Here is a 26164-nt window from a genome sequence, read left to right as displayed (position 1 = left end):
ATATTTACATACATAGTTCCTACTTGCTGCCTAAGCACTGAAGAATAAACAATGGAACTTGTAACTTGAGCAAATGATCCCGGCAGAGGAAGGTGCTGAAAAGAAGTAGGGTGGATTTACTAGCACAATTAGAGGACATATGGTGAGTACAGATAATAATCAGCAGAAGATGGCATAGATGGTCATGTACAGTAGCTAAGGAAGACAGACAATTCCACACTGCCTTTTAAAATAAGAATTACTGTGTCCTGAAGAGACAAGTTAACTATATGAAACTAAGTGCTCTAGAATCAAGACAGAAATGAAGGCTTTAGCATACAACCACATTAAATGACAAAAACAGATCAAAATACCCTAACGGCAAATCAATAGGTTAGGTACTATCAGTCATGTCCAGCTTAATACATCATTACTGCAAGAGATACCAAGTCTCAAAGACAAAAATTTATAAGAAAGGGACTTAAAAGTCTACCAAGAAAAAAACAAGTCAGCTCATCAGTCTGGCTCGGGTTTGAATTGCCCTGTTTTCACAATCAGACCATGTCCTGGCTAATCAACCGCTTAACAACCCAGATCCTTTCTTTTTCCTTTAGTTCTAGTAAGAATGCTAAAGCCCACAGAAGTACTAATAGAGAGAGATGAGGAAGATATCACATTAAGAATCATACTACACTAGGAAGTCAGTAAAAGTACAGAAATAAGAAATTACCTAAACGATAGTCTTGATGTTTTAGGATAGGTTTAAGTGAATGTACAACAACAACTTTTATAATTACTGCTTAGGTATGTCTTTAAGCTGCTTAACTTGTCTGATGATCTCAAAAGACTCACCCATACTAAATTTGTAGTCATTGTTTAAAATCTTTCAGAAAATTTAATTAGTCTATTGTGGAATTAATATTTAAATGCTCAAGAAAAATTGAGATTCTTAAATTTTTTTCTGTATGAATTCAATGAAATGATCATAAACTAAGTACATACAGCTTTCAGTATTCCTCATGCCGAAAGTCCCTCAGACAATGAAAGAATCTATTACCATTTTCCAAATTCAAACTCCAGGACAGAAAGTTTGTAATTATGGAATCCTTGCTAGAATCTAAAGGAAGAAGTTATTCTAAAAGCATTTAAGACAAAGCTTGAGTTGTCTGTTCCTACCAGTCGTTGTTTGGGTTTAAAGACAAATGAATCATAACTTAGTAGGAATCACATTTCCATATTAACCACTTGGATGGGTGCCATGATATATGACTGAGATTACCATACACCCTCTTCTTCCAACCACAGGATTTAAATTGTATTGAAGGTAAGTCCCCAAGACATAAAAAAAAATCTGAAGCATAAATTATTGGCTCAAGAGAGAAAGGAAAACTCAGGTCAATATCCCAAGAAAGCATCTCTTTGACCAGCTGCCAGATCTTTAAGTCTACCATGGAATTGTGAGAAGGCCTCTTGGAGAAACAAAAGCTTCAATAATATTTAATATGACACATGAGAATAAACATAAAAAAATTCAGAAAAATCACATGATTCTCGCAAATCATAATAATATTTACCATACTCAGCACATCTTGGGTGAAAAACAAAAAAAAACAACAGAAAAAGAGTTCATCTGACTTGTTAGCTTTATGAGCGTTACCTTCGTGGCCTTTGTTCCTGAGGGAATGAAAGAAGGGGTCTCAGGAAAACCCACCCCCTTAAAAAATATATCAAACCCAAACAAAACACAACGAAACATTTTAGGAATACAAGTACAATGTTTGCAAAATCAAGGCACAGTTGTTAATTAATGCAATTCATGTGCTGGTGTCACAGTGACCTACAACGACTGTACAGCTTTTCACGACATGAGGATAAACCTGAATTTACAAAACCTGATGGCGGGGGCTGGGGGGGGCATTCAGAATGGTGCCCCCATCTGTAAATGGCACACTGATGTCCTGGAGGGGATGGCTTTGGTGGGGGAGGGTGAAACTTGACCAGAAAGCTTTTCATGATTATGGCTTTTTTCTCATTTCCTCATCCCAATCAAAATCTAATGGTTCATCATCTAGTTCTGGTAAAGTGAAGAGAGATGTTTTGGAAAGACTTAGTTTCTCGGTGGATGTGTCCAGCTGAAAAGTCTTCCTCTTCCTGCCAAGCGCTGTAGCTGTGGCCACACAGCTGGGGCCACCCTCACTCGGGTTCTTACTTTGAGGAGGAGGAGGGGATTCTGATTTGGATTCAGAGGGGGAAGTAAAGGAGAAGTTTGCCAATTTGGCTAACGTGCAAGCATGAACCTTGCTGCTTTTATTACTGCATGAAACCTCTTCCTTTCTGACTCTTTCACTAGCAAGAAAGAAATGCCCCATGTCATTACCAAGCTCTAACTCAGGCTGGACAGTTCCCTTTGCAGGGGCGCGTTCCCTCTTCTCTTCTGGTCTGTCTTTGTAGGGTGGCTGCGGTGATACCCCCCTTGTCTCATCCTGCGGCTGAGCCGAGCTTCTAATTCTGGAGGCCAGCTTTTCTGGGCCCTTCCCAGGCAGAGCTGCTCCTCTTTTTGCTCTGCGCTGGGGATTTTCAGGACTCTGAACTACTGGTTTACTGGTGCCAGGAGATACAGGGCCACGGTCTTCAGGGGAATGGGTCAGTTTTGACTTCTGTTTGAAAGTGAATTTTGCCAGTTTGGCCACAGGGGCACCCAGACTCTCAACACTTTCCTGGTGGGGCTCTTGCGCCTGAGCGTGTGACTTCTGTCTCTTTCTTTTGGGAGTTTCCAGCACTCTCTCCGGGCTCTGGATAGGAGTGGGCTGAGGATGAGAAGGGCTTGTGGGTTGCAAGGGCGGCCTGGTGGGATTCCTGCACAACTCCTGGGCCCTAGCCTTGTGCAGCTTGTGCAGTTTCCTGGGGACGTGATGAGTCAGCACCGAGTCGGGTTCATCAGCAGATACGGCCGCTTCAGAAACCGTGGCGGCCTTTCTTGGCCTTTCACCCTCACGGTTGCCTGGCCTCAGTGGAGTTTCTGTCTCTCCTGCTGCTGGAAGTGGTTCAGTCTCCAATTTGCTCCTTTGGCCTGCCTCCCTATCCTCCTTACCCTGAGATCTGTTGTTGCAGATTTTCAAAGCCATTGCCCCCCTACTTGTTTTGGGACTAGGAGACACAGGAGCAGTGTTTTTAGGTTCAATCGGATGAGTTGCCACTGAATCAAACCAGTCCAAACTGCCATCCTGGCTATTTCTGTGCTCCTCTGAATGCTTTCCACTTGCTGGTCCTTTAGGCCCCAGATGGGAAGAGGGACCGAGAAGTGGGCTTCCCCCGAAACTGCCTCCAATAGAGAACCGATGCGCGCTACAGTTTACTTCCTGCTGCGTCGATGTTCTGAAGTTTGATTCTTTCCGGGCATCACCTCCCAGGGATCCTGGAATCGTCTCTGCTTCCATGGCCTGCGGCTGAGATTGGTCCACACTCCAATTCTGTAACCTGAAGCATACAAGGAAAATATGTATTGCTTTAATCTTTTCCTTTCTTTATTCTCTGAGATGCCATCTAAGGGTTTAAGTCCAACATAATTCCAGGCTAATACCACACACCATCTCTTAGAGCAGCAGGAGGAAATTATCCTTTTTCACCAGGATAGAATACAAGGGTTCTGATAATCATACTAATTTAACCTACAAGTGTAGTAAAATAAAGAAAATCAAAGAGCAGGTTTGTCTATATTTTCAGATCTCTCTGAAAGTCTGTTTCATTCATCAGATTGTTGGAAGGTCAGTCTTTTCTCCTGTGTTAAATGTTCACCTACAAGACAACCTGGTGGCTATGTGCACAGTAGCTGACTACTGACCAAGAAAAGTGGCTCGAGCTATTTTGCAGCCAGTCTGCAGAGCTGAACCAAAGGGAAAGACTAGAGATTATGACCGCCTCAAACCTCTTTAATTAAATGAGGTACTGAATTTTAGTGCATCTAAAAAATGACCTTCCTCAAGAGTAAAGAGACTATGATTCCTCTGTGCTTGGCACCCCCTGCCCCCTCCAGCAGTCACCCTCATGGCAGGCCTCCCCCAGGCAGCCATGACCTCTTTCCTGCCAAGCCCACACGTTTCAGCATCTGTTCTGGGCAGCCACTCTTCATCAGATTGATACAGAGTTGAAACCTACTGACCTGCTGAGAATGACGGAGTTGACCTTGTGACATTCGTCTTAAACCTTGGGCATATTAGAAACTGAAATAGTACCAGAGGACCAATTTTTAACAGGGATTACAGCAGCTTTTCAAAGAGAGGTCCCTTAGAAAGCCCTTCCTAACAACCTAGAAACGCCTTTTCAGTATAAGGAGCAATGTGACTCTGCTTCCATGCACTAAATCTGAAAAGAAACTACACCAAAAAGCTGATAAGTAAATTTTTCTAAAAATCATGGGTTATCATAGAAAAAGGAACAGAAGACATCAAAATTAAATGGATTTAAATTTCAATGTATTTAAATACATTAACACATTAATGATAGCTCTCTCTGGGAAATAAGATTGTGTGTGATTTTTTTACCTTATTAATTCATTATTGTTACTTTCAAAATACTTTATAAAGAATGTGTATTGGAACTTCCCTGGTGGTCCAGTGGCTAAGACTCTGTGCTCCCAAAGCAGGGAAGCTGGGTTCAGTCCTTGGTCAGGGAACTAGATCTAATATGTCACAAGCAACTAAAAGTCCTATATGCGGCAACTAAGACCTGGCACAGCCAAAAAAAAAAAAAAAAAAACATTAAAAAAAGAAAAAAAGAATGTATTATTGTTTACAGCCAGGAAAAAAAAACACTAAAAAATTATTTTTTAAATTTGGGTTACAGTCACTCATAGTAGACTTGGGAACAACAATACAGAAAATCTGAATTCACTGTAATCACAGTCAGACCAAAAAAGATAAAAAACAAACCCAAATAGCTTTCAAAATTACTACTATCTAGTATACTTTCAGTATCAAATTGAGGTCAGGGATGCTCATAATTGTTAACACTCCACAACTTGAATAATTTATGGGAATTTTAAAGGTACTGCTATTTAAACTCTATACTTTACTATACCACCTAAAAGACATCTCCACACTCTGTTTTAAGATGGGTAAGGCAGCTGCCATTTGCGGCTGGCTGTCACTAGCAGAGGGGCTTCCCCAGTGGCTTGGTGGTAAAGAATCTGCCTGCAACGCAGGAGGCACAGGAGATGCCCCTCTTTGCGGGCCACCTGGTTTTATTGCTGTGAGGATCAGCTCAGGAATTCTTGCATTACAAGGAAATATCAAAAGGGAAAAAAAAATTTTTTTAAGGCAGAATCCTATCTTTCAGACCATCACTTACTCTTTCTGTTTTCCTTCCTTCCCTCCAGGAGGGTCATCTTGAATCTGATAAGTCTAACTGCCCTTTTTCTATCATACAACACTGCTCTGAGACTCACAGTCCTTCCTTTCCTGAATCTGACATGTGTCAGGGGTACTCAAATGAGTTTTTGCTCACTCAAAATGTAAGAATCCTCTCCAAATGCAAAGCCAGGCCCAGGACAGGACTGAAAAGGATCGGCTACCTCAAACCATAAAAGAAGCAAAGGAGGAGTACTGACCTTAACACTACGCTCTGGATCATGAAAAGGCCAGGAGACCAGAAGATAAAGAGGCTGATTTTAGACAAAGTGCAAGTTTACTGGGTATCAGCAGGACAAAACCATCTCCCATTTTTCCCCAGAAAGCTGTGCTGGGGTTTTATAAATAGAGAATACTGCTGGATGAAGGGAGTGAGCAAAATAGGAGAGAAGTGCCAGGAAAAGAGTTCTCAAGGTTTTGCTTCAACAGCTAATCATCCCAATGTGCTCCCCAAATTCTCCCTGTGTAGCCGCTAGGCTCTCACATGCTCTCTATTCCCCAGTGCCCAGCTTTGAGATCAACACTGGTATGATTAACCCACTGGCTCGGGTCAATGATTAACCCACTCAGGTCAATGATTAACCCACTCGCACCAGCAGGAAGAGGCCTGATGGACACACTTGCCATCCTTCACTCCCTCGACACAGGCACAGACTCAAAGTCAAGCTCTGTAATAGAAGCTCACGTATTTAGGGAGCACGCAGGGCTCAGATGATAAAGAATCTGCCCGCAATGGGGGAGACCTGGGTTCCATCCCTGGCTCGGGAAGATCCCCTGGAGGAGGGAATGGCAACCCACTTCAGTATTCTTGCCTGGAGAATCCCAGGGACAGAGGAGCCTGGCGGGTTGCAAAGAATCGGACATGACTGAGCGGCTCTTTCTTTCAAGCGTAAAAGTTCAGGCAAAAATTCTTGAGGTGATGCATGTGACATGTTCTTTCCCACATGTCCACAGTAACAAGTCACTAGAAAAGGGGGTTTTGAAACACTGCTCCTGTCATTCCTGCGTTGTTCCCCTGTAGGATGAAAAACAGATTTACCTCTTTAACATAAAATGTCATTCTTACTGAGGAATTTTTTCAGTCTGGCTGTTGAATTGTAAATTTTTAAAAGTCACAGATTTGGGAGTGTAGTAGGGAAGGAATCATGATGCTGAGGGAGGGTCAGAGCAGCTGCTAACAGACCAGAAGGGCCTTTTCTGGGTGAAGCCAGTGCTGTACTCTTATCTCCACTTCCGGAACCTTCCCGGCATTCTGGCACAGGCTGGCCTGAAAGCAATTTGTGCCTCGGTCTCTACCTGCAATTTTCTTTCACCTGGGTTATATAAAGACTGTGTGTGTTCTTAGTCACTTAGTTCTCAGCCTGTGGAATTCTCCAGGCAAGAATATTGGAGTGGGTTGCCATTCCCTTCTCTAGGGGATCTTCCTGACCCATTGTAGGCAAATTCTTTACCATCTAAGCTACTAGGGAAGCTGCCATATAAAGACTAATGATCAAATTTTTATTATGCTTGCAGAAAAGCTTTAGACAATAAGTGAATTAAAATATTAATAAGCATGAAGACTCTTTATGCAAATACCCTTGCACATGTCCTCTCCTGGTGAGGACACATGATACAGCCAGCTTATAAAGTACTTTGTGTCTGGGTCTGGCCTGGGATGAGAGAGACCACTCTCCTGGCGGCCAATTTCCTCTTCCTCAACATTAGTCCCAGCCACCTCTGGACAGCACTACCTCTTACACTGAGCCAAAGAAACAGAAGAGGGGAAAAGCGGTGGTAGTAAACAGGATGCAGCCATTCACCAAGGTTTCTCGATGGAAACTGCATTATATTGGGTGCAAACTGTAGGTGGCATACCTTGGTCCTTCTCGTTAATCAGGACCCAGTTGATTATACACAGTAAAGGACCAGTCCATGTTCTCCATAAGGCTCACTAGACCAGCCAGCCAAGGAAACACAGCTGTGGAAGGTGGTCCCCATAGAGGCTGCCATCAGTTCCCTCCTTTCCATATGTCTACACCACTTCTCCCATCAAGAGGTGGTGTCATGTCCCTTCACCTGGTATGCGGGCTGACCCTGTGACTTGCTCTGACCTGTAAAATGTGGCAGAAGTGATGCCATGTCTGCTCTGGCCCAGCTCATGAAAGGCTAGCGGCTTCCACTTTTGCTCAGCTACTTGCGTCCTAAGCTACCATCTCAGAATTCCTACTACCTTACAGTAGAGAGCTCCTGGCCAAGTAAGCCGCCCCAGCAAAGGCACCACATATGTGACAGAAGCTCCCTTCGAAGTTCCGATCCCAGCTGAGCTCCCAGCTAAATGCAGGTGTACGAGTGACCCCAGCTGGTACTATGTGGACCAGAAATAAACATCCCCTCTAAACGCCCCTGAATTTCTGACTCTCAGAAAGTAAGCACTAAAAGGGTACGGTGGGGTTTTTTTTTTTTAAGCCACTGAGCTTTGATGGAGTAGATTATGTAGCACCAAGTAACTGAAATCTCCTACATAGATTTTCCACTTACTTTACACTTCTTTCATTTCACTAAATGCCAAACAAGCATGTTCCATTACATGCCTTTCTTGGTTTTCTTTTCTCACCTTTCAAGTCTTCTCAGTTCTTCACTCAAGAGGTTGGGCAGCTCCAGCTTTTCCAGAATGAGTTCACACTGCGTCTGGTACTGCTGCAGAGGGTTTTCGGGAAAGGAAGTGTGGAGTGCATTCACACCTCCTAGCAGCGCACCTCCCTGACAGGATGAGAAAATGGAAAATACCAGGGAGAGTCACCAGGCCTCCACGCTAGGGACCACTGATCCCAGGTGCTTAAGACCAACCCCTATACCCCTGTCACGGCTCTCAGAGTCATCTGGGAGCCTGATTCAAATTTCAGTAGTCCTCTTCCCCAATTTCCAGTGGCATGCATTGCTCTGGGAAGCCACACTGTCTTGAGTGGAACCATGAGCATCTCTCAGGTGTGTTGAGGAGAAGAAGGATTAAGACCCACTACTTTACACCAGTGGGTAAAACAATGCAGACTGTTTCCATGACAATTTTTTTCGCTTCTTTTAAATGGGTCCCTTTGGATAAATTTCCAGGAATGAATAGGTCTAAAATATGGCCATTTTTATAACTCCAGATATGTTATAAATTGTCTTTTTTAAACAATGTTTGCAATTACGGTTCAAATGTTAGGTACAAGATATGCTCACCTGCATGGAGGACTCCATTACCGACACCACTGTAACAGCATCTTCCAGAGTCACTGTATCACGAAACATCAGGCGAGCATGAGCTATGAAAGGTGCATTTGAAATGATGAGGAAATTATTTTTATGAATATCTGAGGTGACAAATGTCATTGGTGCCCCCTACTCCAAAACTGTATATTATTAATGTGCTTCTAATAACAAATACATTTTACTAGAACAAGCACAGATGTCTAAGTTCAATAGCTTTAAGGTTCTTTCTCTAATAAAGGGCCTAATTCTTCTGCACAGCCCATGACAATTCTGTGTATTCACATGAAAAAGTACTCTGGGCTCCAGCAAACAAAGGGGCTATATAAGCATATAATTGATATTCAGTAACTGTTAATTCTTACTCTCTAATTAATTCTTAATTCTTCTTAATTCTAATCTATTATAATCTAAACAAGACTAAAATTGATTTCTCATCTCTGGTACATCTCTTTATCTGTCAGCTTTTCAAAAGTATCAAACTTGCAAGCCTAAATCTTAGGTATTTCTTGCCTTAATATTAATTATAAATCCTTGAAAAAGTGAAGCAGTTTTGTTCTATGGAACTTTTTAGTTAAGCATATATCACATCATTATATCATACAGTTAACTCATGTGAAAAAAATTTTTAGGATTATTTAAGTAAGTGCTAAATGTAAAAGCCAGTATTAAGGGAAAAAAAGTCTGAGGGTGCATATTAGCTGCGAGTATGCACGCAAGTCTCACACGTTAGGGATGGGACAGAGGACGTCATTGCTAATTCAACGTTACTGTGTTAGTGGCGGCTGTGAGTAGCAACTGGTGAGAAATCACCCAGGATGCCATACAGAAAACAGTTCCCAAACAAAGGCATATTCAGATAGAGGCCATCGAGAAGGAAAACATACAGCAAGCAAGACTTTTTAAATGGATGATGTCTGAAGTTACAGGAAGTTATGAAATGTCACAAAGATTCCTTTTCCTTAATGCCACTACATTCCACTCAACATCTATAATCCGTGTAGGTTTCATAGCTTCAAGCTTTTACTTTTTAACCAACTGTGAGCAAGCATCTCAGAGATCATCCTTACTCATTGCCAAGTCCCAAGCCTTGCTTACTTTGTGTGTTTAGTCTTAGTCGTGTGAGACTCTGCGACTCCGTGGACCGTAGACCGCCAGGCTCCTCTGTCCATGGAATTCTCCAGGCAAGAATACTGGAGTGAGTTTTCATTCCCTTCTCCAGGGGATTTTCCCAACCCAGGAATCGAACCCAGGTTTCCTGCATTGCAGGCGGATTCTTTACAGTTGGAGCCACCAGGAAAGCCCTAGCTCACAGTGAGCACCCAATAAAAGTATATGTTGAGTGAAATTAACCTTCTGCTAGTCGTATCAAGCTCTCCAGCAGGCGGATGGTGGTCCGGGCAGCGTTCCGGGAGTCACTCTGCCTTTGCATCTGGTAGTACCGGAGCAGAACTTGATTACCCTCATCAGACAGTGTGGGCTGTAGTTTCCTAATGAGGCAGAAGTAGGATTTCATCTTTTCCATGCTCCAGAGCTTCTCTGATTTGCTTGGGTAACCTGTATATATCAAGTATTGGGTCAGTAATTTCTAAGAACAGGCAAATATCTCATTTTGAGGGTTTTGACAAAGTTCCTGTACTCATTTTTAAAAGGATAACCTTCTGGTTTTCTGGCCACTGAAATCTAGACCTATCTCTGCATATAGCTCTATAATAAATAGTCTTAGGCTCTAAGCTTAATAAAGGTAAGCTTCCTACAAAGGTTTAAATTATTCAGAATAATTCTGTTCTGCCATATACAATAATAAATAGTACTTGGTAAGCCTAATTTTTTGACAAAAGATCCACATTTAGGATTCTGCTTTATAAATTCAGTCCAGTTTTCTTTGTGTACAGGACGTGAACCACGTGGTCATTATATATCATAAAGTTGCCCTTTTCACCACAAAGGACATACGGCAAGCAAAGGAAGACCCTTTTCCTTCTGTGCATTGTTCTAGGCTCGCTAACTAGGTTCACTGCTTTCTGTCTAAGCATCTCTCTATAGACTCGTAGTTGGGTATTTATTTGATTTTCCTCAAGGAAAATTTCATTTATGTCTACTCTGTCAATTTGAATGATTTGATCGCTTCCACATACCTTTGTTTTCTAAGATAAAAGAGGAAATGATACGGTCCCAGTCTTCATTCTTGGTATCAAGCAAAACGAGGATCAGGTCGAATCGACTTAAGAGTGGGCTGCTAAGGGCAATGTTCACTGATACAGACTCACGGGGGTCGTACTGGCCTTTGGGGTTAGTTGCTGCAAGGATGGTGGTCCTTGTGTTCAGTTTGCACACGAGGCTACCAAAAGAGAAGGTATAGTTCACTGACTGTTGAGATTCAAATGAAAAACAAGATTAAACTTATTAATAGAAAGGGGCTGCTCCGGTACCTTAAAAATTTAGAGACGAACATGTCAAAGAGAACGTGGAATGATACAAACACCAAGTTCAAATGAAGGACATATTTATACGAACCTATCTTGAAGAGAAGTAAGTGCTCAACACACATTTCTTATGCCCTGACTCTGAGTAGACCCCTCTAAGAGGTACACAAAGTTAAACCGTACATGGATACTGGTCTTAAGGAGCTTGCAATCCATTTTCTATAATGGTGAGACATGGCAGAATACAGTAAGTTCTAGAAGCATAAACTTCCCAGGGGAAATAAAGATGACGTGTATTCATCTATGTATATGGAAGAGACACTCAGAGAAACATTATGAAGTGGTTTCTGGGCAAGGCCTTTTGTGACACACGGACTTGTTCTGTGTGTTCACTTACTTGTTTCGGTTCTTCTAAAAGTGAAAGAAACAGGCAGAAGGGAAAGGAAAGGAAGGAGCAAGGGATGGAGGGGAGGAGGGATAGAAAAAGAAGAAATCAGGAAAACTGAAGGCTGATTAGCGTGGTGTTTTTGAGGAGCAACAGAGAAGGGAAGGCTAAAAAGGTTGGGGCATGGTGGGCTGGTTAGACAGGGAAGGACCACAGATGGGACACGCTGGGGAGACAAGGCAGTGGCCAAGGAAGACGCACGCAAGTCAGGGCAGTGGCGGGGCAGATATGGAGATGACATAACTCAGATGTTGTTTTTAAACTTGTTTATGATGGGCACGTCCTCAAAATAATAGGGCACATTCACTGACAGTAACAAGTATAGAATTCCTTCTCTGTAAATGTTGTCTGCTCTCTAGCGATGGTGGTTTTCAGTAGCAGTGCATAGCCCTGGGACTTCGGCAAACATGTGCTACATGTGTTAATCCTCGATCTATTTCCAGTTGGCTCCAGCAATGACCTCATGCCCGAGGACTGAAAAGTCTGAGAATCTGTATTTGTGGCACAAGCAGACACAGAGGAGAACAACAAACAAGACACTTTCACTGAAAACTAACTCCTCTTTTAAAAAAATCACTGATAGGGGAAAATTCTGAACATAGAGTCTACATCTTATTCATATACCAAAATGACTTTGTAAAGGCAGCTGTTTAGAACTCAGAATCAGTTTGCCATAAAACCAATGTAGTAAATGGTTCCTAACTAATCCCACAAAAAGCACATTTAATCTAATACCGAAGAGGCTATTTGCACTTATCAGAAAAAAAGGAACACTGCTTCAATACTTCAGTACAATACCAAACAAAATACAACTGTTTATGAAATAATTGCTTACAAATGATTTTCTGAGAGATAAACTTGGCTGTTCTTCCTCTCTCTGATCAAGAGCTATTTACAAGTCATTTCCTGTGGGCAAAGGGCTGTACTGAGAATTGAGAAAGGTACAGAGCTGGTCCCCACCTTCGATTAGTTCACAACAGAACTGCTGGAGGACAGGGAGGCTCAACACGGTGCCCACCAGACAGGACATGTGCAACGGACGCTGGTGGCAGTTACCTGCGTTCGTGTCTGCAAAGACAGAAGGACAATGGACAAGCAGAAACAGAAAGAAGGGGGTGAGTTATTCCCGAGGTAACTGGGAAAACATGCAAAGCAGCAGCTTTGGGAAGAAAGCTAAGGAAGATTTATATGTGAAGGAACAGTCTTCCTGGGGGGTGAGCAGCTTGTGGAGATTCGAGCAATGAAGTTAGAGGAGCAGGCAGGGGAAGAGGAGATGGTGTGGGACAGTAAGTCAGGCTGTGACCAGCAGCAAAGAGGAAGGTGGGGCAGCGCCAGGAGGGACAGAGTGGCCTTGGTCACTTGAAAGAGGGGAAGACAGCATGTAAGCCTGGTGGCTGCAAACCTGTGATACAAACGTGACCCACATTACCACCTGAATGGGGCTTTAGAGAATAAAGATACTCACACAGCCTCATCCTAAGTGTCACGTGCACAGCAGCAGCTCACTACATTCTGCTGAACGAGGACGCATGAATGAGTGTAAGGTAAGGTCATTTCACCAACCCAGTATGAGCTCTACTCTCCTAGTAACAAAAAGATAACTATCATATATGTAATGCAAAGCCCTGTGCCAGGCTTTATGTACACATGTTACCCCTGATCTTCACAACCACCTGAAAGGTAGATATTATCACCAACTTGGAAATAAGGAAACTAGATGGTTTCAGACGGTAATAACGACGGTTAAGGTCACAAGCAGAGCAACAGGACTGCGATTCAAACCCAGGTCAGCTTCACTTCAAAACCCAAACTCCTGTACCTCCAAACTGTTACCCTGATGCTGAAATGTTTTAAGCACTTCCTGTGGTTTAAAGATTGGGCCTGAGGTTTTAGGTATGCATTTCCTTGCCTTACTTCTTTCCTACTTAATTTGATTCCCCTTGAGGGCCCATGACCACTGTTACAGTGCTCATGCTGCCGGTCACATATTTAAATGCTCAATGAACATGTGCTGAATAAGGGATAAATCAAAAATCTTTATTTAGTTCAGTATTTCTCAAACTCAGAGTCATTTTATACTTACAGGCTTCACCAGATATAAAATAGTCATGCTAAAGATTTTTTTTTCCTGCACTAACTTCAAAGAGGGACAACATTCCAGTTTCTGAAAAACCTGCCTTTCCATTGTTTAATCCACATGCTTAAACTTTCCTACATAAATTACATAAGTGATTTTTACCCTGGCAGGCCCTCCAGAAAGCACCCTTGTTTTGTGGCAGTCTTAATAGTCTCATCACATCTGTATGGTGATCCCCATCTTTGCTGACGGCTTTAATCACTACCTACAGGCTGGCACTTCCAAATTTAGCTCTGGCCGGTGGCAGTGGCTGCTCTGTGTGCAAACGTGGTTTTCCTTTCTCCCTGGGGGCAGGGCAAGACTAAATTTCCCATCTTCCTTTACAGTTAAGTAGGCTTCCCTGGTAGCTCAGTTGGTAAAGAATCTGCCTGCAATGCGGGAGACCTGGGTTCAGTCCCTGGGCTGGGAAGACCTCCTAGAGGAGGGCATGGCAACCCACTCCAGTATTCTTGACTGGAGAATCCCCATGGACAGAGGAGCCTGGTGAGCTACAGTCCATGGGGTCACTAAGAGTCACGACTAAGCACAGCACAGCAGAGCAGCACAGAGCTGTAAAAATAAGTCCTGCCAGTGGAGTGGGGAGACAGCATATCTACTTCCAGGTCAGGCGCCTAAGAACCTTCCTGGACAACCTTCCCTGCTTTTCTCCCTCTCTGCTGGTATAGGTGAGGATAAAAGGCCCTGGAGTCAGACAGCCACCCGAGGGACTACACGGAACAGAGCACCCCACCTTTCACTCACATCACACTGTGACTAAAGTAAGAAACACTCCCTCTGGCGAAACACTACAGGAAAGACATGAGCACAGGACAGAAGTGACCAGTTTTCAAGGAGTGATGAAAGAGAGCAGACGGCTCAGAAATCTGAGGCTTTGAAGGGCTGGAGAAAACAACTGCCTCTAGACCTCAGAGAGTAAAGGGGAAGACTGAAACAGGCTCTGAATGACAAAGGCCCAGTCAACTTTCTCAGCTGTAAAATGTGACCCAGATGAAGGGTGACGCCTTCAGCTTAGATGGCCTTTCTATCAAGTTGAATAAAAGTGGTACGGACACCCTCCAATGTTCACAGCATGCTATTCATAACAGCCAAGAGGAGGAAGCAATACAAGTGTCCACGGGTGACTAAATGGATGAAGAATACACACATTCATACAATGAAATATTATTTAGCCTAAAATAAAGGAAATCAAGGGCTTCCCTTGCGGCTCAGCTAGTAAAGAATCTGCCTGCAATGCGGGAGACCTGGGTTCGATCCCTGGGTTGGGAAGATGCCCTGGAGAAGGGAAAGGCTACCCACACCAGTATTCCAGCCTGGAGAATCCCATGGACTGTATAGTCCATGGTGTCGCAAAGAGTTGGACACAACTGAGCAACTTTCACTTCACTTTACTCCAAAGGAAATCCTGCCACATAATACAATATGGATGAACCTTGAGGACATTATGCTAATTAATGTCACAAAAGACAGGTGTGGAGCAGTCTTATCCTGGAGATGTGGTTCCCAAGCCTGGCTAGTCAGTGAGAATGCAGGTGGGTTCTAATAATACAGATTCCCAGGTCCAACCTCTGAGATTCTGACTGAGGACAGGTATGGGCTAGAAGACTGAAAATTAGCTCAGTGTGGACTGCTGCCATGGCTCTTCTATGACTGTTAGAATCACAGTGTACAATAAATGTCTACTTGTCTGTCTTGCTGCAAGGCTGTGAGCATCTTGAGAACAAAAGCCTTCTCTTTTCCTTTTCCTGGTATTAGTAGCAATCAGAGACCATATAACGCTCCTGAGCGGTCAAGACATGTTTACTGAGCAGAACAGTAAACTGTCATCTTGTTTTTAAATTTCAGACCGCACTTCTACCCAGGTACGTGAGTATAATTTAGTAGCAGCAAATATATAATTGCAATGTCAAATTTTTTCCCAAAATGTGTCCTCAGCCAATAGTGAGGGCATCTTCTATTATTTAAGAATCAGATACCCTGCCCTTGAGGAGACTGAAAAGAACCTAGAAGATACATGAAATGCTATCTTTATCAAGTAATTATTTCGTTTAGCATCTACAGACTTAAAGACCATCGCATGTGAAGCGCTCGCGTGCCTTCACCCCGCCGTACGGCCCTCTACCGCCATTTGCAGGTGCAGAGCCGACGGGCACATTCCAAAGGGCGGATTAAAGTCCTGACGCCCCTTTATCTCACACTGTACCCTCTTCTTCCTGGTCTCCTCTTCGACTTCATTTAGCAGCCAGGACAAAATGTAAGATGTTAAACTCCCAGACTTTAACAATGTTCTCAGATTTAAGTAACATAAGCAGAGCACAATAAAACGACTGGTCTTTTCAACCACATATGGATTCAATCAAACTGATATTTTGGTTACTGACGCTGTAAGTTACATCCTTAGTAGACATCCTGAGGGCCTGAGCATTTTTTTTCTATTCTGACTGCCCCTAACAAGCTTTTGTACTGAAAAATCATACTGACTGGTTCTCTCCCAGCCCCCTGTGCAGATGAATAGTGGGTGAGCGGCTTATGATACACCTTTGTAGGTATACGCCCACCACATGGAGAAACGTCAACCTCAACTCAAAAAACAGTTTGTGGAATTGGCACAGTTACATGGAACAATTAAGAATGTGATTCTTATTTTTTAGAAGAAGTCTCCACCTCTGTGCAGTGTATATAAAGTCACACACACACACACACACACACACACACACACACACCACATACATTTGCGAGATTCCCTGCAGCCTTGGCAGGGAGCTAGACATTCTGATTCTGAGGTTCAAAATACCCTTAAGAGAGATTAAAATTTGAATAGAAATTCCTTCACAAGTCAATCAGACTTTAGTCACTTAAGACATGAGAGAGACAATGACAGAGAGAAAACAAAAGCAGACCCATCCAAGAGTTCCCAAAAAGGATATAGCAAAGTATCAAATATCTCAGAGAACATCTTGGCCTGGTCCCAGAGAATGGGCCCAGAACATCTGGATGATGATGGCTCAGTGAGGACTCCTACACTAGGGGACAAAAACCAGAGGATGAAAAGTGTTTGAGCTGGAGAGTAGTAAGGTGTTTCAAGAGTAATATTCAGAGTATTCTTATTTTATTTTAGTTGAATACATGATTAAGTACTTCCTTTTCATACTTAACTCATCTTACCTGCTTACTGATGAATAACTGGACATGCTTTATGTGTTTAGACACATTTTCTGAAAAGGTTCACACTTGGCAATTAACTGTATACCTTCTATCAGGAAGATTAATGGGCTTCTGATGAGGGAGAGTGAACTTAAGGCTCTGAAAACTTCTGGCCAAAAAATTAGATGAGCTACTATTGGAGGATGATCCAACTTTTTTTTTTTAGTGTCAGTTTTTATTTATTTATTTGTCATCTTGATTTTATTTTTTAACTTTACAATATTGTATTGGTTTTGCCATATATCAAAATGAATCTGCCACAGGTATACACGTGTTCCCCATCCTGAACCCTCCTCCCTCCTCCCTCCCCCCTCCCCATACCCTCCCTCTGGGTTGTCCCAGTGCACCAGCCCCAAGCATCCAGTATCATGCATCAAACCTGGACTGGCGACTCGTTTCATATATGATATTATACATACTTCAATGCTATTCTCCCAAATCATCCTACCCTCTCCCTCTCCCACAGAGTCCAAAAGACTGTTCTATACATCAGTGTCTCTTTTGCTGTCTCGTATACAGGGTTATTGTTACCATCTTTCTAAATTCCATATATATGCATTAGTATACTGTCTTGGTGTTTTTCTTTCTGGCTTACTTCACTCTGTATAATAGGCTCCAGTTTCATCCACCTCATTAGAACTGATTCAAATGTATTCTTTTTAATGGCTGAGTAATACTCCATTGTGTATATGTACCACAGCTTTCTTATCCATTCATCTGCTGATGGACATCTAGGTTGCTTTCATGTCCTGGCTATTGCAAACAGTGCTGCGATAAACACTGGGGTACACGTGTCTCTTTCAGTTCTGGTTTCCTCAGTGTGGATGCCCAGCAGTGGGATTGCTGGATCATAAGGCAGTTCTATTTCCAGTTTTTTAAGGAATCTCCAACTTTTTCATAAGTCTTTGAGTGACCCAGAGCCAGTGCTATGAAAAATGAACACAAATGCTAAAGTGGAACTTGAAGAGTGTTTTCCTTTATTCCTACCACCAAGGAGATGACAGATGGACCGTGGTGACAGAGGGCACACTTAACCACCAGCCCAAGCGCAAAGCCAACATGTGGCATATTAAGTGATATAACAGCTATTACAGTGATGTCAAAATAAAAGTTGAAAAAAAAAAAACAACTACAAGGACAACTTGAATGAGGAAGAAAGATCACATAATTGGTGGTAACTATGATCTGGGGAGAAATTATAAGAACTTCTACAAAATACATCCGGGCTTCCCTGGTGGCCCAGAGGTTAAAGCGTCTGCCTCCAAAGCAGGAGACCTGGGTTCAATCCCTGGGTCGGGAAGATCCCCTGGAGAAGGAAATGGTAACCCACTCCAGAATTCTTGCCTGGAGAATCCCATGGATGGAGAAGCCTGGTAGGCTACAGTCCACAGAGTCGCAAAGAGTTGGACACGACTGAGTGACTTCACTCACTCACTCTACAAAATACAGAGTTTGACCAAGAGTTTACAACTCACTAGGTACTTGTGACTAAGTAATGTCTTTTAAAACCCTGCTATTCTTTTTGTCCATCTCTTTGAAATCCTCTGAGTTCAAGACTTTTCTCAAGAAAAGCCACCTCCTATTTAGATCTATACAAAAAAGATGACCTGGATAACCATAATGGTGTGATCACCCAGACATCCTGGAGTGCAAAGTCAAATGGGTCTTAGGAAGCATCACTATGAACAAAGCTAGTAGAGATGATAGAATTCCAGGTGAGTTATTTCAAACCCTAAAAGATGAAGCTGTGAAAGTGCTGCACTTAATATGCCAGCAAATTTAGAAAACTCAGCAGTGGCCACAGGACTTGAAAAGGTCAGTTTTCATTCCAATCCCAAAGAAGGGCAATGCCAAAGAATGTTCAAACTACTGTACAACTGTACTCATTTCACATGCTAGAAGGTAACACTCAAAATCCTTCAGGCTAGGCTTAAACAGTACGTGAACCAAGAACTTCCAGATGTATAAGCTGGATTTAGAAAAGGCAGAGGAACCAGAGATCAAATTGCCAACATCCACTGAATCACAGAAAAAAACAAGAGAATTCCAGAAAAACATCTACTTCTGCTTCATTGACTACACTAAAGCCTTTGACTTTGTGGATCACAACAAACTGTGGAAAATTCTGAAAGAGATGGGAATATCAGACCACCTTACCTGCCTCCTGAGAGACCAGTATGCAGGTCAAAAAGCAACAGAACTAGGCATGGAACGAGAGACTTATTCAAAATTGGGAAAGGAATACGTCAAGGGTGTATATTGTCACCCTGCTTATTTAACTTGTTTACAGAATACATCATGTGAAATGCCAGGTTGGATGAAGCACAAATCAGGACTGGAATCAAGATTGCCAGGAGACATATCAATAACCTCAGATATGCAGATGACACCACCTTTATGGCAGAAAACAAAAAGGAACTAAAAAGTTCTTGATGAAGGTGAAAGAGGAGAGTAAAAAAGCTCACATAAAACTCAGCATTCAAAAACCTAAGATTGTGGCATCTGGTCCCATCACTTCATGGCAAATAGATGGGGAAACAATGGAAACAGTGAGAGATTATTTTCTTGGGCTCCATAATCACTGCAGACGGTGACTGCAGCTATGAAATTAAAAGATCCTTGCTCCTTGGAAGAAAAGCTATGACAAACTTATACAGTGTATTAAAAAGCAGAGACATTACTTTGCCAAAATAAACTTTGGTCCATATAGTCAAAACTATGGTCTTTCCAGTAGTCATGTACAGATGTGAGAGCTGGACCATAAAGAAGGCTGAGTGCCTAAGAATTGATGCTTAAAACTGTGGTGTTGGAGAAGACTCTTGAGACTCCCTGAAATCAAACCAGTCCGTCCTAAAGGAAATCAGTCCTGAATATTCAATGGAAGGACTGATGCTGAAGCCGAAGCTCCAATATTTGGGCCACCTGATGTGAAGAGCCAACTCATTGAAAAAGACTCTGATGGTAGGAAAGATTGAAGGCAGGAGGAGAAGTGGATGACAGTGGATGAGATGGTTGAATGGCATCAGTGACTCAATGGACATGTGTTTGAGCAAACTCTGGGAGATGGTGAAAGGCAGGGAAACCTGGTGTGCTACACTCCATGGGGTCACAAAGAGTTGGACACAACTGAACAGCTGAGCGACAACCTATTTAGATTGATTCACCAGGCTACTCTGGCTGCCTGTCTAAGCTATTGTTTCCTAGCACCAACAAATCTACTAGTACTTACAACTGATGCATGACTTGTTTTTTGGTATCTTTCTTAAGTGATTCTTCTGTCCTCATTACAGTCCTGGACAGGCTAAGCACTGGAATGCCCACCAAGCACATAACTCCACAATCCCTTCTACAGAAATGGCCATATATGGACCACTGGCTGGACCAGATATTGAGACCTGACCCAACAGTAGTCAAGCAATAAACTGGCCAGAGGCCTCTGAGCTGGTCTTGCCCAAAGCTTCTGATAGGGATGATAACTGAGCCTAACTGAGCCTCTCTTGAGGTCCGTTTGAAATGGACATAAGAGGGAAAGCCAAACTACTAGAGAGGTGGAGAAGCCTAAAAAATGCACAAACACACAAATAAATCAAAGACAGAGAAAGTAGACCTTATTGATAAATAATTAGCAAATAAGATACACAAAACCCAAAAGCCCTGAAAGCTAGCTAAGGGAGAGAATACTACAAACTTCAACCTCCACGTACACGGACATTATTTATGAATTTATGAAGTCACTCAGTCATGTCTGACTCTTTGCGACCCCATGGACTGTAGCCTACCAGGCTCTTCCATCCATGGGATTTTCCAGGCAAGAATACTGGAGTGGGTAGCCATTTCGTTCTCCAGGGGAACTTCTTGACCCAGGGATCGAACCCGGGTTTCCCACATTGTAGGCAGATGCTTTACCGTCTGAGCCACAAGGGAGGCCCGAAAAGACGTTAGAAACCAGCAAAGCTAATCCAGAGCCCACAATGAAGTAGGAAGATCAGTGGAGACTGAATGAAAAGGGGGAGAGGGCAGTGGGATCCTCATGATGGACGAACACAGATAAAACCATCCTCACAAAAAGGGAGCCCCATGAGTGGGGAATACTGAGAACAGGGCTTCAGGTGTCATCAAAGCAGTGGCTCCTAGGGAACAGACAGAGGACCCTGAAAGTTCCTGGGACCAGAGGAAGCAGGCCTGGAGGAGATGTGAGGGACAGGAATCCCTTGGAGTCTTGAAGGAGACAAGCTATAGATATTAAAGATCCTACAACACAAGTGAGAAACAAAATCAGAAGACACATCAACCTACACACATCGCCCCTTGTAAACCTTAGGGAAAAAACTCCATTAAGTAAAATGGACTGACCTGAGGTTACTCTGAACTAAAAACTGCTATACCATCCAAACCTCTGACTACCACCTTAATAGAGTAACTACTACAAATGATTCAGGAAAAGATGAGACATGTTTTAGTGAATTGGAGTAATATTTATATCAGATTAGATCAGATCAGTTGCTCAGTCGCGTCCAACTCTTTGCAACCCCATGAATCACAGCATGCCAGGCCTCCCTGTCCATCACCATCTCCCGGAGTTCACCCAGACCCACATCCATTGAGTCCGTGATGCCATCCAGCCATCTCATCCTCTGTCGTCCCCTTCTCCTCCTGCCCCCAATCCCTCCCAGCATCACAGTCTTTTCCAATGAGTCAACTCTTCGCATGAGGTGGCCAAAGTACTGGAGTTTCAGCTTTAGCATCATTCCTTCCAAAGAAATCCCAGGGCTGATCTCCTTCAGAATGGACTGGTTGGATCTCCTTGCAGAAGTCTCAAGAGTCTTCTCCAACACCACAGTTCAAAAGCATCAATTCTTCGGCACTCAGCCTTCTTCACAGTCCAACTCTCACATCCATACATGACCACAGGAAAAACCATAGCCTTGACTAGACGAACCTTTGTTGGCAAAGTAACGTCTCTGCTTTTCAATATGCTATCTAGGTTGGTCATAACTTTCCTTCCAAGGAGTAAGTGTCTTTTAATTTCATGGCTGCAGTCACCATCTGCAGTGATTTTGGAGCCCAGAAAAATAAAGTCTGACACTGTTTCCACCGTTAACCCATCTATTTCCCATGAAGTGGTGGGACCGGATGCCATGATCTTCATTTTCTGAATGTTGAGCTTTAAGCCAACTTTTTCACTCTCCACTTTCACTTTCAGCAAGAGGCTTTTGAGTTCCTCTTCACTTTCTGCCATAAGGGTGGTGTCATCTGCATATCTGAGGTGATTGATATTTCTCCTGGCAATCTTGATTCCAGCTTGTGCTTCTTCCAGTCCAGCGTTTCTCATGATGTACTCTGCATATAGGTTAAATAAGCAGGGTGACTATATAAAGCCTTGACGAACTCCTTTTCCTATTTGGAACCAGTCTGTTGTTCCATGTCCAGTTCTAACTGTTGCTTCCTGACCTGCATACAAATTTCTCAAGAGGCAGATCAGGTGGTCTGGTCTTCCCATCTCTTTCAGAATTTTCCACAGTTGACTGTGATCCACACAGTCAAAGGCTTTGGCATAGTCAATAAAGCAGAAATAGATGTTTTTCCGGAACTCTCTTGCTTTTTCCATGATCCAGCAGATGTTGGCAATTTGATCTCTGGATCCTCTGCCTTTTCTAAGACCAGCTTGAACATCAGGAAGTTCACGGTTCACATATTGCTGAAGCCTGGCTTGGAGAATTTTGAGCATTACTTTACTAGCGTGTGAGATGAGTGCAATTGTGTGGTAGTTTGAGCATTCTTTGGCATTGCCTTTCTTTGGGATTGGAATGAAAACTGACCTTTTCCAGTCCTGTGGCCACTGCTGAATTTTCCAAATTTGCTGGCATTTTGAGTGCAGCACTTTCACAGCATCATCTTTCAGGATTTGGAATAGCTCAACTGGAATTCCATCACCTCCACTAGCTTTGTTCGTAGTGATGCTTTCTAAGGCCCACTTGACTTCACATTCCAGGATGTCTGGCTCTAGGTCAGTGATCACACCATCGTGATTATCTGGGTCGTGAAGATCTTTTTTGTACAGCTCTTCTGTGTATTCTTGCCATCTCTTCTTAATATCTTCTGCTTCTGTTAGGTCCATACCATTTCTGTCCTTTATCGAGCTCATCTTTGCATAAAATGTTCCTTTGGTATCTCTGATTTTCTTGAAGAGATCCCTAGTCTTTCCCATTCTGTTGTTTTCCTCTATTTCTTTGCATTGATCGCTGAAGAAGGCTTTCTTATCTCTTCTTGCTATTCTTTGGAACTCTGCATTCAGATGTTTATATCTTTCCTTTTCTCCTTTGCTTTTCACTTCTTTTCTTTTCACAGCTATTTGTAAGGCCTCCCCAGACAGCCATTTTGCTTTTTTGCATTTCTTTTCTATGGGAATGGTCTTGATCCCTGTCTCCTGCACAATGTCACGAACCTCATTCCACAGTTCATCAGGCACTCTATCAGATCTAGGCCCTTAAATCTATTTCTCACTTCCACTGTATAATCGTAAGGGATTTGATTTAGGTCATACCTGAATGGTCTAGTGGTTTTCCCTACTTTCTTCAATTTAAGTCTGAATTTGGCAATAAGGAGTTCATGGTCTGAGCCACAGTCAGCTCCTGGTCTTGTTTTTGCTGACTGTATAGAGCTTTTCCATCTTTGGCTGCAAAGAATATAATCAATCTGATTTCGGTGTTGACCATCTGGTGATGTCCATGTATAGAGTCTTCTCTTGTGTTGTTGGAACAAGGTGTTTGCTATGACCAGTGCATTTTCTTGGCAAAAGTCTATCAGTCTTTGCCCTTCTTCATTCTGTATTCCAAGGCCAAATTTGCCTGTTACTCCAGGTGTTTCTTGAATTCCTACTTTTGCATTCCACTCCCCTATAATGAAAAGGACATCTTTTTTGGGTGTTAGTTCTGAAAGGTCTTGTAGGTCTTCATAGAACCATTCAACTTCAGCTTCTTCAGCATTACTGGTTGGGGCATAGACTTGGATTACTGTGATACTGAATGGTTTGCCTTGGAAATGAACAGAGATCATTCTGTTGTTTTTGAGATTGCATCCAAGTCCTGCATTTCGGATTCTTTTGTTGACCATGATGGCCACTCCATTTCTTCTGAGGGATTCCTGCCCGCAGTAGTAGATATAATGGTCATCTGAGTTAAATTCACCCATTCTGGTCCATTTGAGTTCGCTGATTCCTAGAATGTCGACATTCACTCTTGCCATCTCTTGTTTGACCACTTCCAATTTGCCTTGATTCATGGACCTGACATTCCAGATTCCTATGCAACATTGCTCTTTATAGCATCGGACCTTGCTTCTATCACCAGTCACATCCACAGCTGGGTATTCTTTTTGCTTTGGCTCCATCCCTTCATTCTTTCTGGAGTTATGTCTCCACTGATCTCCAGTAGCATATTGGGCACCTACTGACCTGGGGAGTTTCTCTTTCAGTATCCTATCATTTTGCCTTTTCATACTGTTCATGGGGTTCTCAAGGCAAGAATACTGAAATGGTTTGGCATTCCCTTCTCCAGTGGACCACATTCTGTCAAATCTCTCCACCATGACCCACCTGTCTTAGGTTGCCCCACGGGCATGGCTTAGTTTCATTGAGTTAGACAAGGCTGTGGTCCTAGTGTTATTTACATAAGAGTATCACAAAAATCAAAATACCTTAGTTGATAAAAGTCCATCCCACCATTCCCTTGAAAAATCCACAGAACAGAAGAAATCTGTATTTAATATCCTCACTTAAACGTTCCTAAACAAACATTTGTACATATGAAAAATCATTCCAAATCAGAAATCAAAAACTCAGAACAGAAAAATATAAGAAAGAGGAAGATGACTATCCAGAGTGACTCAGGGAAAAAAATGGGTGAAGAGAGGGAGACAGTAATTTTAGAAACAAACATTTAAATCTAGGGTGCCAAAGAGAGGACAGACAGGAATGAAAGTATAAAAACGGGCGCTAAGGGGAGGAATAAAAATGCCAAGGCAATAAAAATGAAATACAAAAGAGCTAAAAAGTCTAAGAAAAACACTGGTTGCTATAGAATCTAGGCAAAAAAGACCTAACACATGTAATTAAGATTTCTGAAAAATAAAAAACAAAGAACAGAATATGTGAGACTATAATTCAAGAAAAATTTCCAAAAAGAAATGAAGCCTTTTACATTTCAAAGAGCCTTTACATTTCACTAACATCTAAAAAAAATGACCAAGAATAATCAACTGAGATATAGCCTAGTAAAAGTATTATGCTTAAACCACAAAGACGAAAAATCCTTCTGGGCCTTCACGCAAGAATATCAAATTGCCTACAAAGTAAAGGATATCAGAATGGCACTCGACTTGTCAATACAACATGCAAAGCAAGACTATAGGAAAGAAAGTGTAAGGCTACATTTTTATATCCAGTCATGTTGTTTTTCAAGTATCAAACCTATGAAAAATAGTTTTAAATATGCACAAAGTCAGTACAGAACTCAGGAACTCTTCCCAAGGAACCTGTTTGAGGAGAGCTTCATTCAACCAAGAGACGATGGTGCTACTCTGGGAAAAGGACTGATGGTGAGTCTTCAATATATTTAATTTTAGGTCTAAGAGAAAAACGAAGGCATAAAAATAGAAGAGTATATAAATACAAGTGTTATTTGTCCTGACAAAGTATAAAGAATATAATCATTTTGTAATAGTAAAGAGAAGGGGGAAAAGGGATAGTAGAACACACTCAGTGGTTATCACATGGGTAATGAAGTACAGTTAAAGGCTATTATTTAAAGCTCCCAAGGGAAGACAAAGGGGATGCAGGTATTATAAAAAGTATTTAAGCTAAGTCCTACAATAGGTGTTGTCAGCTACACGTGGTGTCAAATTACAGCGAGCAGGTCAAATCTAGGTCTCCATTTATTTTTGTAAGTAAAATTTTAGGAAAACAGCTATTCCCATTCATATACATGCTGTCTATGGCTTCTTTATTCTGTATACATTATAGACATATTGATGCAGTCATATTGTCTGCATTAGCAGAGGTGAGTAAGAGAGACCAGAGACAATATAGCCCACAAAAGCCTAAAATAGGTATCTGGACCTTTACACAAAAAATTTGCCAACCCCTAATGTATAACAAAATACAAACCTTCCTAAATGTCAAACAAATAAAAAAAGAGAAACATAGCAAGTTTTTAAAAAAAATGAAGTACTTGACATCAAGAATATTGCTAATACCAATAAATGTATATGTACTTAACTCATATATTAAAAGAAAAAGACTTCCAGGTTACTTGTAAAACAAAGCAAAACAAAATAAAGTGAA

The 26164-nt window shown here is 42.2% G+C and overlaps 1 protein-coding gene across 9 annotated transcripts in view; it reads right to left on the bottom strand.

Moving 5' to 3' along the window:
- MCM9 (minichromosome maintenance 9 homologous recombination repair factor) overlaps positions 1-26164 on the bottom strand; it is a 126610-nt gene that overhangs the window by 30313 nt on the left and 70133 nt on the right. For 5 of the 9 annotated variants that reach the window (XR_009495990.1, XR_009495991.1, XR_009495992.1 and 2 more), the window contains exons 9-12: positions 10754-10956; positions 9969-10172; positions 8589-8671; positions 7981-8126 (exon numbers count right to left, since the gene is read on the bottom strand). Coding sequence is in view for 4 of the 9 variants with exons in the window: in XM_059890139.1 (XP_059746122.1) it covers positions 7981-8126; positions 8589-8671; positions 9969-10172; positions 10754-10956 (636 nt within the window). In the remaining 5 variants the exon portion in view is untranslated. Of the gene's footprint in view, positions 1-1449; positions 3457-6182; positions 6400-7980; positions 8127-8585; positions 8672-9713; positions 9794-9968; positions 10173-10753; positions 10957-26164 lie in introns of those variants that run through there. The other 4 variants (XM_002690080.7, XM_010808407.4, XR_009495988.1 and 1 more) reach the window with 3 other exon arrangements.

The sequence above is a fragment of the Bos taurus genome, chromosome 9 (assembly GCF_002263795.3).
Source record: "Bos taurus isolate L1 Dominette 01449 registration number 42190680 breed Hereford chromosome 9, ARS-UCD2.0, whole genome shotgun sequence".
Classification (NCBI taxonomy): Eukaryota; Metazoa; Chordata; class Mammalia; order Artiodactyla; family Bovidae; genus Bos; species Bos taurus.
The sequence above is the reverse complement of the archived record's forward strand: the minus strand, read 5'-3'. Positions and strand labels throughout refer to the sequence as shown.